The 13,948-nt window shown below is 38.4% G+C and overlaps 1 protein-coding gene across 2 annotated transcripts in view; it reads left to right on the top strand.

Annotated features, from left to right (window-relative positions):
• Window positions 1–13,948, top strand: part of EFCAB7 (EF-hand calcium binding domain 7) — a 43,421-nt gene that overhangs the window by 15,588 nt on the left and 13,885 nt on the right. For both annotated transcript variants that reach the window (XM_030572285.1, XM_030572286.1), the window contains exons 6-10: window positions 162–286; window positions 9,708–9,849; window positions 11,414–11,523; window positions 12,883–13,040; window positions 13,240–13,373. In XM_030572285.1, coding sequence (XP_030428145.1) covers window positions 162–286; window positions 9,708–9,849; window positions 11,414–11,523; window positions 12,883–13,040; window positions 13,240–13,373 — 669 coding nt within the window. The remainder of the gene's footprint in view (window positions 1–161; window positions 287–9,707; window positions 9,850–11,413; window positions 11,524–12,882; window positions 13,041–13,239; window positions 13,374–13,948) is intronic.

Genomic DNA, 13,948 nt, shown 5'->3' with positions numbered 1-13,948 from the left:
TACTAGCCCATGGTCAAGTGATTAAATAATGATAAGAGAATTCAGTTTATTTTAATGAAGTTTTAATTTTTTTGTGTGACTTTGAATGCAAAGATATACAAATACAAATACTGAAACAATGGAAAACCGCCAGTGTAAATAAGTTAATATCTATGTTATAGGTGACAACAGAACTTCTTCAAGGCCTTCATCAGCCCAAAGTTGCAAGGCATCCGTTTCTTCCACTATCGGCATGGGCACCAGCAGTAACACAAATTCAGAGCTAATTGAGCCAAACACAGTAAAGGTACTGTGTATGTTAGTTCTGTTTAAATTATGCTGTTTTTGTTTAAGCATACACATTGTTGCATGTTAAATAGAAGCGGTTTTCCTCTGATTTTTTTCTCTTATGTTCGTAGTTTGTCAAGGACAGCTGTTCACTACAGAGAGATTTCATGATGCAAAATATTATTAATATTTTTATATATTGTTGGTTTTGTTGACATCTAGTTACTGAAAATAATTTTTCAGGTGTGAAGGTTTAATAAAACAAAGTGTATTTTTATAAATGAAACCACTGTTGGATAAAACATATAATGACTTTTTGAGAAATATAAAATTGAATAATTTATTAGATTGGTGAGAACTTTAAATGCTTAAGTAGTCTGAAAGATTTGTATCATAAACCTTTATAAGAATGGTAATTGGAAATAAATAACAGATCTCCAAACATATTCAGTTCAATGAATATTAATTTGTAAATATATCCTGTAGCCTGCAAATATTGATTTTATATTTAGACTAATATGTTGTATAAGTATTTTTGTTTAAATAAATCACTCATTCAATATAACTTCCTGTGGGAGAAAGACAACAAAGTCACTTTGTTAAGTCAATATTTGTAGAGTGTTAATATTGATCTTTTTCCTTTGTTTTCCCTTTCTTGACTCAACCTTTACTAGTTTTCTTTCAACAGAAAATAATAGCTACAGAAATATAAAACATTAACTGGAAATTGCTAGGATACATTAAAAATGTGCACCTTGAGACCTCTGTGTAAAAGGGAAAAAATGGTTATGACCACATAGTATAACTACTGCTAGAAAACTGAACTGATTGTTCTCATGAGGTACATTTTGTTTCAAATAACAACTCTGTATTTGTTATTGAACTCCGAAGTCCTTTATATCTTTAACATTGCTGGATAGTGACATTTGTTCTATATTAAAATTTAAAAACATGATCTCAGAGGAATTTTTTTTCAATCTGTTTAGGTACCTGCACTCCCATGCAATTTAACTGCAGTTCCAGCATGTTCAAACATGATCTGTAGTGTGCAAAATCATATAGGTTTCCAATATTGGACTCCTCTTTATTTTCACAAGCAAATAAAGTTTTAATGAAAAGCAGTTTCAGAAAGTGACCATTAGTGATTAGCAGCATATCTTTCATCAGATATTAAACCAAATATTGGTCAATAAAAATAAACATGTAACTGGTACTGCTAATTTGTTGCATCCATACTACCTAAAGGCCCTAGCCAAAGCCCACTGAAATGAATGGACAGACACCCAATGATTTCTTGGGCTTTGGATCAGGACCTAGGAGCATACATTGTTCTCGTTCTTTTTATATTCACGTTTATTTTTCTCCATGGTTCATCTGTTTTCTGGGACAATTAGAAAGAGTTGTTTTGGTGGACCTGGACCAACACTGGTGTTACTGGTCTGATAGCTGAACATAGTGTAATTCAGAACACTTTGAACCTTTATACATTAAAATTGCCGTGGACAAATGTAGCATATTATACCGTCTGCACAATATAACCCTTCCAACTATTCTTTATTTAGTGGAGCTGTGTGACAAATTCAAAAAAAGGCATGTCCAGTATTTTAAGGATCTAACAAATTATTTTAAGGAACACCACAGACTCCCAGCTATGTATCGTCTGTGTCCACAGAAAAATTAAAAAGGGGCCTCTTTTTTCAAAAGCAAACTGTATAGATAAGCTTCCCCTCCCTGCAGTCTGCATAGATCATATTCTATGTGGCACCCACTCAGGAAAGAATAACAAGAATCAGGCATCAAGTATAGCCAGGTAAAAACAGTTTGCAAAAAATTAAATATTGTTAAGTCTTATGAGGGCTGAGGATGGTCACTTGGGTCAATTCAGGCACAAGTCTGGAGTCAGGAGAACTGTGTTCTGTTCCCAGCTCTTCCAAAGACTACCTGTGTGACCTTGGGCAACTCACTTCAACTATCCATGGCTTAGCTTCTCATCTGTAAAACAGGGATAAAAATGCTTCCCTAATTCTCAGGGGTGTTGTGAAGCTGGTCACATTAAGGTTCCATTTCTAAATAGTATGTAAAGGGTACGTTAATAATCTGTCACATGCATGTTCCAGACATGAATATTATTATAGGTGGTTATGAGCATATTAGTGGAAGGTGTATAGATGGTGATAAGCAACCTGTTGGACTCTATCTATATGTGTACACTGCCTCTGGGAGGTGTGATTCCTAGTGCGGGTAGACAGACTTGAGTTAGTGCACTATAAATAGCAGTGTGGACTTTGCGGCACTGACAATGGTTCAGGCTAGCCGCCCAAGCTCAAACCCCAGGGGGCTGGGCAGGCTTATATTTCGGTGACTAGCCCAAGCCATGAACAGTGCCACAACGTCTGCATTGCTATTTTTAGTGCGCTAGCACCAGCTGAGCTAGCACAAGTTTGTCTACCTGTGGTGGGAATCACGCCTCCCTACTGCAGTGTAGACACACCTTACAACAAACTGTAACAACAACAATGTAAAACATTTCTTTATTTCTATGAACCATTATTATTTAGTTAGTCCTCCATGCAGATTTAAAGCAAAACTAAATAAAAAGCCTTTTTTTTTTTTTTTAAATGAAAGCATTGTATCCTCTTTTCATATTGTACTGGTGCATCTGGCAAGTGTATCACTGAGAACAAGCTTCTCCTGCCCAGAACGCTCACCTTCAACATTCTGCTCTCTGTGTACATGAGCAGCTCTCCACTGACATCAATGGGAGACCTGGACACATAGCAGAATACTGAAAAAGAGATCTGAGAGGAGCCTTCTGCCCCAAAGCAACATAGTTATATACCATTTTTTATGCAGTTCGTGTCCTGCATTGAAATGTAATGGAGAAAAACAAAAAATAAGCACAACCAGCTCAATTCTTAGTGAAGTATGTGCCAAGATACTGCCGTGGCCTATTCCTGAAGTGATAAATCCTGCTCCCTTCATGTGGAGGGGCCTCTTGCAGCGGAACTAGTAGGATTCTGTTTTGCTTGAAGTGTATGAATAGTCCCTTGCACTAAAGATGCCTTTTATTTGCATTTATGTGTAGGTAATTAGACATTTCTTATAATCCCCATAATGCTTTAGAATTGGAATGCCAATATGTAAGACTTACATAAAATTAAGTATTCTACAGTGATGGGTATTGAAAGCAATAAACATTTTTCTGATGTTTTCTCACTGATTAAAGTAAACATAAGTGTATGTTTTCCAGTTTACCTTATATTTTGTGCTTTTCCATTTCACATTCTCCATTACGAATTGGAATAAAATACACTATATGTAGGTTGAAAATCAAGCCAGGAAGTTATTCTTTAAGTGTTTATAATTCACATGTTTTTGCAATGTGATATTGTTGATAAGTTAAAGAGAGTATAGCACCACCTCATGCTCTGTTTAAGCATAACAAGCCAGTATTTGAATTCTCAAGGGCTCTCAAATTATTTCATAGTGTTGACTAGATGGAGAAAAATTGTCTCAAGACCCACTTAATCCCTGCATTTTGGGATTATAGCACATCCTTGTGATAACTCCCTAAATTACTTAACATGTAAAAGTAATGGTAGGAAAGTAGTAGCTGTTTTTAAAGTGATGTTACAGCTGGAAACAAGGAGAACCATCAGATATGTGGTAAGGTGGCTCCCCACAGACCAGCAATGGTCTACGGATCAGTTTGGTACCCATGCCCAAGTAAGAAAGGGGAGGTAGGAAATTATTTTTTAAGAGGCATTTTTGTATGTGATTGTCATAAACAGATAGTTAAGGGTTAACGTCTCTTTTACCTGTAAAGAGTTAAGAAGCTCAGTGAACCTGGCTGACACCTGACCAGAGGACCAATAGGGGGACAAGATACTTTCAAATCTCGGTGGAGGGAAGTTTTTGTTTGTGCTGTTTGTTTGGTTCGTTCGCTCTTGGGGTTTAGAGGGACCAGATGTACACCCAGGCTTTTCCAATCTTTCTGAATCAGTCTTTCATGTTTCAAAATAGTAAGTAGTAGCCAGGCAAGGCGGATTAGTCTTATGTTTGTTTTCTTAACTTGTAAATGTGTCTTTTTGCTGGAAGGATTTTTACCTCTGTTTGCTGTAACTTTGAATCTCAGGCGGGGGGGGGCGGGGTGATCCCTCTAGTCTATATGAATCTGAGTACCCTGTAAAGCATTTTCCATCCTGATTTTACAGAGATAATTTTTACCTTTTCTTTCTTTAATTAAAAGCTTTCTTTTAAGAACCTGATTGATTTTTCCTTGTGTTAGAATCCAAGGGATTGAGTCTAAACTCACCAGGGATTGGTGGGGGGGGAAAGGAGGGGGAATGATTAATTCCTCCTTGTTTTAAGATCCAAGGAGTTTGGATTGGTGTAAGCCTCTCAAGGCAACCCAGGGAGGGGAGAGTTTGGGGGGGAAAGGAGGGGGATGGTTAATTTCTCCTTGTTTTAAGTCCCAAGGGGTTTGGGTCTTGAGTTCCCCAGGGAAGGTTTTGGGAGAACAGAAAGTGTGCCAGACACAGACTTCTCGCTGGTGGCAGCGTACCAGATTTAAGCTAGTAATTAAGCTTAAAAGTGATCATGCAGGTCCCCACTTCTTGAACTCTAAAGTTCAAAGTGAGGAAAAAACCTTGACAATGATAATTTACTGTATCTTTTTGAAAAGATACAACACATTTGGCTGCTCTTTAAACAATTTACTGTGTACCTTTAAAGCTCCTAAAACCCAGTCCTACTATTTCATTAGTTTAACCCTTGAATTTTATCTCGCCTGAAATGCTGATTGTTTGTTTTTCAAACATTTGTGTAAGCTATTAAGTTTAGAGACTAAAGTGAGTTAACCAAAGGCTTTTGTTTAATTTCATCAGCTGTGTCAAATTTCAAGGACAAATCTCATTTTGCGGCATAAGGCTTTTAGGGTAAATAGAAGTTACGTGCATACTGTAACAATAGTTCACCTGGGGAGGAATATTCTCCTCAGTAATGATATAAGAGGCTATCTTGCACATTCTTCCTTTAGCACTGATTTATGTTAACACTAATCTTAGTATAATTTTAAAATGTTGACCCTAATTTCTTTTATAGGTTTATGGAACTCCATCTTCCACTCAATCTCAGCCCCTTCACCATTGATCTCCAGTTGTTTTTCACCTCTCTCTCTCTCCCATTTGTTCTTTGCAGCTTAGGTGACTCTTCCCCACCACATTTCTAGGGGGCAGGGTTTGTTTGGTAAAGGGCAGTGTAAAACGTTGAACAGACTCTATTCAGGGGTCTCATTGAGATCAGATCTTTTTCTTTCTACAGGTAAAAACCAAATAACTAACTATCTCTCCTAATTCCTGTTGAAAGGATTTAAAAAATAAGAACTCTAGCATGTTAGTCTTTCATATGAGTAGAACTCTGCAGTAAAGACGGTAGGTTAGAGGAAGGGACTTGGATACCTAGTTCCCATTAGAGATTGCAATTCCACATACCTATGGAGCTTTGCGTATCTGAGCTTAGAGTTTTTGGTAGAGTGTAGGTTGAGGAATTCTGTTTAAATGGAAAAAAGACTCTATAAGAATTCTAAAACATTAAGCAGCAAAGAGTCCTGTGGCACCTTATAGACTAACGGACGTATTGGAGCATGAGCTTTCATGGGTGAATACCCAATTCGTCAGATGCATGTGACATACAGGTTTCAGAGTAGCAACCGTTTTAGTTTGTATCCGCAAAAAGAACAGGAGTACTTGTGGCACCTTCGAGACTAACAAATTTATTTGAGCATAAGCTTTCGTGGGCTACAGCCCACTTCATCGGATGCATAGAATGGAACATATAGTGAGGAGATATATATACATACAAAGAATATGGAAAGGTGGGAGTTGTCCTACCAACTCTAAGAGGCTAATTAATTAAGAGAAAAAACTTTTGTGGTCACAAAAAACAAAAGTTTTTTCTCTTAATTAATTAGCCTCTTAGAGTAGGTAGGACAACTCCCACCTTGTCATGTTCTCTGTATGTGTATATTTATCTCCTCACTATATGTTCCATTCTATGCATCCGATGAAGTGGGCTGTAGCCCACGAAAGCTTTTGCTCAAATAAATTTGTTAGTCTCTAGGGTGCCACAAGTACTTCTGTTCTTTTGCTAAAACATGCAGTTTATCATCAGCTTCTTTTCAAGGGCTAAAAAAAAAAGTGAATTGAGCATAGTCTCAGTTACCACTAAAAAGTGGTCTACGTTACAAACTATAACTTAGCAGAATTTGGCATGATTGGCAGGCTGGAATGAAGATAATGTATATGCTACCAAAGATTGAGGCTGAAATAATTGTCACTAAGGGTCAAGTTTGAGGTCATTCACATGGCAGTGTCAACATGCTTGCATCGCAGATGTATAATAATAAAGTACTTTGAGTTTACAATAGTTTCCAGATGCTACCAGTATCATAAGATTCAGAATTATCAGTATTCACCCATATTAGCTTATAAAAATAAAGCTGAGTGGCCAAAATTTTGTTAAGAATATTTTTCTTCCTACAGTTTGAAGTTATTGTTTCAGTTGGATTTGTTTCTCTAGTTTCTTTTTGGGGTTGTTCTATTATTTTGTATAATTGTTTCTTAATAAATGAATGATTCAGAGGCTGTATGTGGAAGTAGAGAAAATATTTTTGATAGGATCTGCAGAGCTTTTTTTCTCCCAATAGCTGTGATGACCTTGCTCAAGGAAATTTTATTTCTCTGTACTTTTATACTCTTTTTACAGATAATTAAAGCAAATTTATTTATCTCAAAGTGATATTGTGAGTCTTAATTTGTAACATGCCATTAGATCCTCAGATGAAAGATGCTAGTTATAAAAGGGCTTGATCCTGCTTCCATTGTCTTTGTGGTGCAGTATTGGGTCCCAAAGGAAGACTTATGTTACTCAGTGACTGAATAGAGATATGCAGTTATGAATGGGCAGATCTGCATATAAGGCCCAATGCTGCAAACACTACTAAGTGTTGTACTTGGTGTCCTTAGTCTACTTAGGGTAGCAAACGCTATGGGCCCAATTTTGTGTTGCCCATCACTTGGTGTAGTCATTACACCAGTGCAAAACGCTGTCTAGTCAGAATGGCTGCATTTTACACTCACTTTTCACTGGTGTAAAAAGTCACATAAGGTGAAGTACAATGGAGAATCTGTCTCTTAAGTCCAGGAGTGATTACAGAATAAGGGCCATAGAAAATTACCAGTATCTTAGAACAAAAATAAATAAGCAGTTTACCAAGGGAGACGGATCTATCATGAAATGTTGTTATGGTGCATTATCCTTACAAGAAACATTGTATTTATTATGCTCTGTTTTATTGTTGTTTAAAATACGAGATGCAAAAACTACAATGGAAAGGTTCCAGAAGCTAAGCTATGCTCAAAACCAATGTCAATAGACTAAAATGTCAGAGGATAGTGTTCTCCCATTGCTAGGAAAATAACCACAAAAAACTTGAGGGATTTTAAAAAATAGGCAATATCAGTTATTCCTTTCTTCCCTCAAGGTTGGAAACATCCAGTGACAACACTCCTACAATGACTTTGTTTCTGTTTTCCAAGTGATAGGTTTGGAACATGCCATTTTTAAAATACCAAGTCTATAATTGTATCTTGGCAGTAGCAACATAACTTCTCTAGAAACCTTGTACACAAATAGTGCAATCTTCCTTTTTTATCTTTCCACTAGCTTCAGCAAGAGCCAAAAATAATTGTTTTCAGTAGGAAGAGGGAGAAGAATTCATACCCACTTTAGCGAAATTCTGGCAAGCCGTGTGTCAGGGTTCATGGCAACTGCACCTGGGTTTCCCCTTACTGACGCAGCAAGTGTACCCATTCTCAGGCTTCCAGCTCCCCAGCTATTGTTGGGTGGAGACACATCTCACTCCCTTCTGACTGGGGTATTTCCAGTTCCCTGCCCAGCCCAGACAGTTTGCCCAAATGTCCCTGCTTGCTTCTCTTTCAAGACAGAAAAGTGTAATTGCTACAGATATAAGTTGTCACACAGACTTCCTATTCAAGCCTGCTTTATTCATAAAGTAAAAAACACTACAGAGAAAACATATTTCAAAACAATAAAAGGACATACACACATGCTAATAAGCTTACCAGAATGAACCCCAACCTTAAAATGGACTTTAGCAGGATCAGTTCTTAACCCTCCTTCTCTTCCCCCACTGAAGGGGAACCTTGTGGTTACCAGTTCAGATCAAGCACACAGTCTTGTTAGGCTTCAATAGGTCCAGTCCTTTTAACCCTATCCTAAGGATTGGGGCCTTCCACGGACCAGAAGACCTGTCCCTTTGCTGGGTCAGGAAAAAGGCCATGAACCAGTTTAAAACCAGACTATTTATCCAAACCCCCTTCTTTTGTCTGTTGGTCTCTGAAGAATCTAGTTTGATCTAGTATATGCATCTCTCTCCAGCGGGATGGTTTCTCTGGAGATGTCACAACCTGAGTTAATTGCCTCATCACCCCGTTATCCTATTTACCCTTCCCCTAGACATACATAAAGTTCCACAATAGCACATACACAGCTGCATTTTTAATACAATGGACCCCAAAAGTTTAATACAGTTTACTTTAATTCAGTAAAGTTCATTCAGGATATTGCAGAAAATTGTCAATTTGTTGCATCCTGAATGAAGTGTGTGTGTCAGGCCAACTTGTGTTAGATTTATAAGGGTGATGCAGCTATATGTTCTCAGGCCCAGATCCCCCAAAGTTATTTAGATGCCTAACAACCTTTGAAATGAATAGGACTTAGGTGCCTAAATATCTTTTGAGGATCTGTGCCTCAGGACCCAATTCAGCAAAGAACTTAAGCACATGCGTTAGTCCCAGTGACTTCAAAGGAACTTTTGCATGTGCTTAAATGCTTTTCTGAACTGAGGTGGATTTAAGTTCATGCATAGCTGAACGGGGCTTTAAAAGAGTATCTTTAGTGAATAATTCATGATTAATTTATTTGACAAATGTTACCTGCTTGTGACTTGTCTGAACAAAGAATTTTTGGTAGTTCAGCCAGTTCATTAGGTTCCCTCATTGGATGACCAGATGGAACTAATAACAGCACAGTTTTCAAATTGCATATTCAAGTGGGAAATTCTCAGTTTGGAGTTCACATAATTGGCTAATTATGCAACTCAAAATTCACTTTCCACAAATATTTCAGCAGCTGAGAGTAAAATTTGTGAAGCAGGTTTGCTAGAATATCCGCAGAAAGCGAATACAAAAGAGGTGTACCTGCTGCTTAATTGAATTCATTTAAAAATTCAAAGGAGTATTGCAGGAGATTTTATGCAGTATTCACCCAGCTGAAGCTAAGACCAAAATAATTTACTGAGAGAAAAGCTGTAAAGACCAAGATGAACTTCTAATATATATATTTGGTTTTGCTTCCAGGATTGGCAGTGTGCACAGTCCAAAGGATGCTTCTTCTTAGAGGAAGATGGTGAAATCATTACTCATAAATATAGGTTGTACTTACCTCAAAGGTCAACAATATATATCACCATTAAACCTTTAAACCTTAGCCAGTTAGAAGGTAAGCATATTTATATTTTGTTTGTTTGGAGAATCAGCAGGGAGGTCTCAGAAACTGACATGTCCTACAGAATACCCTATGGAACTGCCAGGGGTTCCTCTGAGACAAGGTGGATGAGGTAATATCTTTTATTGGACCAGCTTAAAGCTCGAAAGCTTTCTTCACTCTATTCCTTCTACTAGCTCACCCAGCAGTGCATCCAGTCACCTGGCTTGGACATTTTTCTCCAAAAAGCTGTCACTTTTTTCTGCTCAGTCATGTGTAACAGATGCTGTTGGGTCCCAAACATGCCTGAGAATCTTCTGTAGTGGCTGCTGCTATTCTGAGACATATGATTCTGAGACATAGCTGAGAATCAAAAGCTCCTATCGCATCTGACAGAGAAAAAGGAGGTGGTGTATTGACTACATATGAAGCAGGAATATGTCTAGTAGAACAGCAATTCCCTTTTTTATGAGAACTTTAAAAAAATCTTTGAGGTTTTAACAAAGTAGAGGGCAATGCTTGTGGTATGTAGCATCAACCTAACATTAACTCACACAGAATTGCTAGATGGGAGGGAAACTGAAGCTTGTACTATGGTTTTGCTTTTGTTGTTAACTTGAAGACCACTAAGTAGCTAATTTGTTTGAGTGCACCAGGGCTTGAGAAATTGCACAAAATCAGATGGAATAAAATTGAATTATGCATAGTAGCATATACAGGATCAGGACTCCATTCAAACTGGACCTAGCACAAATCAAATAGAGGTTTTGATTCTGTGTGTGTGTGTCTGAGGTGCCTGCAAGGTAAAGCTCAACAATTATTGTGTCCTATCCTTCAGAGACTTCTGCACCCCCAGAATAACTCCAGATATGTGATCCATTGTACAGTAATTGAGCATATGTTTCAATTGTGAGTTATTTGAGGACAGTCATGCTGGTTTGGCATTCCAGTACCCAGGGATCTTCACTGACAGTGTATAGTACGAATACACATTGACACATTGCGCTGTTTATTAAGATTTTTCCGCACTATTAAATAAACAAAAGCTAGATTTCCAATCAAAGTAAATTGTAACAAAATTTACAGACCCTCCGAAGAGGGACTCTCAATTGCTGACATATCTTTAATTGCAAATGCTAGGAATGTCTTGTTCAATAACAAAAGTAATAAACAGTGTTGTTATTTATTGGTAGAAAGGAACTAGTGTAACTTCTATAGCTACCAAAAACACTTGGCATTTGAGACCTTTTAACAGTAATCACTATGTGTCAAAAACTAAGGGCAAATTATTTGCTCTGATATACCCTGGGGATCTCAAAAGCATATTATAAACTCATTCTGTGTGCAGCTCTTCCATTGAGGTCAGCTGGAGTTCTGCATGTGAAATGAACACAGAATATATAATAGAAAGGTTCACAGTGTGGAACAGAAGTGAGAATTATGCCCTACATTTATGCAAATATCAAATATTAGTTTTTTGGGGAAGGAGAGGGGGTTTGTTGGGTTTTGGGGAGGCGTGGGGTTTGGTTTTGGGGAGGCGTGGGGTTTGCTGAGTAGTTGAGGGTTTTTTGTTTTGTAGGAAAAGCTTCTCCATGGTTATCAGTGGACACAGCTTTGTATGTTCTCAAGGAAAATGAAAGCCAAGAAAACCTACAGCTTGTGAGCTTTACTGAAGCACAAAATAAAGAGGTCAGACATTTTCCTTACATTTCTCATGTTGATTTAAAAAAAATCTTTATGTATGTGTCAACACAGCACAGTTTGGGGCTGCACAGGTTTGAGAGGGCAACATGCCCGGGTGTGAGGAGGCAGAAATGAGGAACAACTGCTCTAAGCATCTTCCTGTGCAAAACTGTCAGGGTTACTGCCACAAAAGTCAGCAGAAGCTAATGTTATTCCTAGCAATATTAACTTCATTCCACACCTTTCGAACCCCAACACCTGAGGTGCAGGGAATTGCAATGCACAGGTAAAGAAGAGTTGCGGTTGCTCCTGGAAGAGCTGTGTTCCCAAAGGGTAGGCCAGGGAAAAATGTTGAGTTGCTGGTTCTCTGTACAGATGTTCCAAAATTCAAGGGATTTGCCTGGGGAAGCTCAGTTTCACCCTCAAAAGCCACCTTTCCTCTGGCTGCAAGAGGAACACCACAAGGTCAACCTCATGGACTTTCCCTTCACTCCTCTTTCCCTCTGCCATGGTATGAGTCCAGCCATAGTTACACATTGGTACATGCTCCTTTCCTGTGGTAAAACCAACAGAGGGAGAAATGACAATGTGAAATCATCTCCTCAGCTATCAAGCCATAGGGAAATGAGTTTGGGGCAGGGTTGTGCAGATATAAACCAAGCAACACTCCCTGGCCTGGGGAATTTACAATCTTATAAATAAGAGAGAACTATTATGTCCACTTTACAAATGGGGGGCTGAGACAGAGAAAGATTAAGTGACTTGCATAAGACCACACTGGAAGACTTTGGTAGAACTAGGAATTGAACCTACGTCTCCTGAATCCTAGCCCTGAGCCTTAATCATATGACAAGCCTGTCTCTTGCACCTCTTGTTGCTTGTGAACGTTTACAAGGAACCACACAAAACTTTTGTTGCAAATTTGATGCAGGTTGATGAATCAGGGCCAGATTGTGAGCCGGTCTGCAGCTGATTTACACTCTCAGGGGGAAACAGTGAGAAAGTTGGTGCTGTTTTGTCAACCTGCCTCCTCTGGCAGGAAAAGTGTTTTGTTTTGATTTTATTTTCAAGCTTAAAATTTTAAATTGGTTAAAAATCTGTGGGGCAGCAGAAATGTTGAACCATTCCAGTCAGGCTGCTTGTAGTCCTACTACAGCTAGCAGATCCACCAGTTCTCCTGTCTATATACTGGCATGAAAAGCATTTTGCTGGGATTTGCCATCTCTAAGGAAAGAAAATATGAGGGCGCTAACAGTGCCAACCTTCTGTTAATTGATCATTATTGTGGGAATATTAATAAAGAAGGCAGGCTTTGGATAAATACTGTAATGGCTCACAGATTTCTCCATTTTCCATTGAGAATAGATGTTTATGTGGAAAGGTGAACTGGGATCTGGTATTTACTGGCTAATTCCATTCACAACTGGCTGTAAGCTCAAGAAGATAAAAAAGCATATTACTGGAGAAGCCAAACTGGTTTATAGAGATGGAGATGGAGAGCTGGCCCTTACCAAAGAGTTCAAGTGAGTCATGTTTGCAAGGAGACATGCTAGCTGTCATAAAAGTATATATTCTCAGTATCCTTTATGCTGCTGAATTCATTTCTGTCTGGATAACATTGCTTTGGAAACACATTTTTCAATGTATTGGATCATTCACTGCAATGGTGTGAGGAAGGAAGCTGAAGCATTTAAAAACTGTCTCGTTTTCTCTGTCTTTTAGAGCAGCTTTATCAGACATATTTGAAATGATTGATTTAGATGGAAATGGCCTTCTGAGCCTGGAAGAATACAATTTCTTTGAACTGAGGACTAGTGGTGAGAAATGTGATGAGGAAGCCTGGGCTGTATGCAAGGGTAAGCTTATTACTCTGCTTAATTAAACTGTCCAGTAATGTTGAACTTTTGGTGAGAAGTATCTGAGGTATCGTGTTAGTCTGGATCTGTAAAAGCAGCAAAGAGTCCTGTGGCACCTTATAGACTAACAGACGTATTGGAGCATGAGCTTTCGTGGGTGAATATCTACTGTACATGCATCCGACGAAGTGGGTATTCACCCACGAAAGCTCATGCTCCAATATGTCTGTTAGTCTATAAGGTGCCACAGAACTCTTTGCTGCTTTTGGTGAGAAGTTACCTACATTCATATACAACGTTATTCTTAATACAGATTCATACATATATGTACACTAATTACTGGGTAGCCTAAAGCACAATAGTATGATAAATACTGCTCCCCGTCCCCATTGTTTTCTGTCCGCCACTGCCCCATCTTCTTTCCGTGTTTTCCTTTCCTCCACTCACCCATCACTTTATTCTTCTTCTGTCCCGTTTGCTTGCAATAATTGTATTTAACAGTCCATCTATAGAAGAAATGCTTCTCATGGCTATTTGTGCATTTCAAGTTTTGTGTGTGAGGGACATGTTCTGAG

This window comes from Gopherus evgoodei, chromosome 8, assembly GCF_007399415.2.
Source record: "Gopherus evgoodei ecotype Sinaloan lineage chromosome 8, rGopEvg1_v1.p, whole genome shotgun sequence".
Classification (NCBI taxonomy): Eukaryota; Metazoa; Chordata; order Testudines; family Testudinidae; genus Gopherus; species Gopherus evgoodei.
The sequence above is the reverse complement of the archived record's forward strand: the minus strand, read 5'-3'. Positions and strand labels throughout refer to the sequence as shown.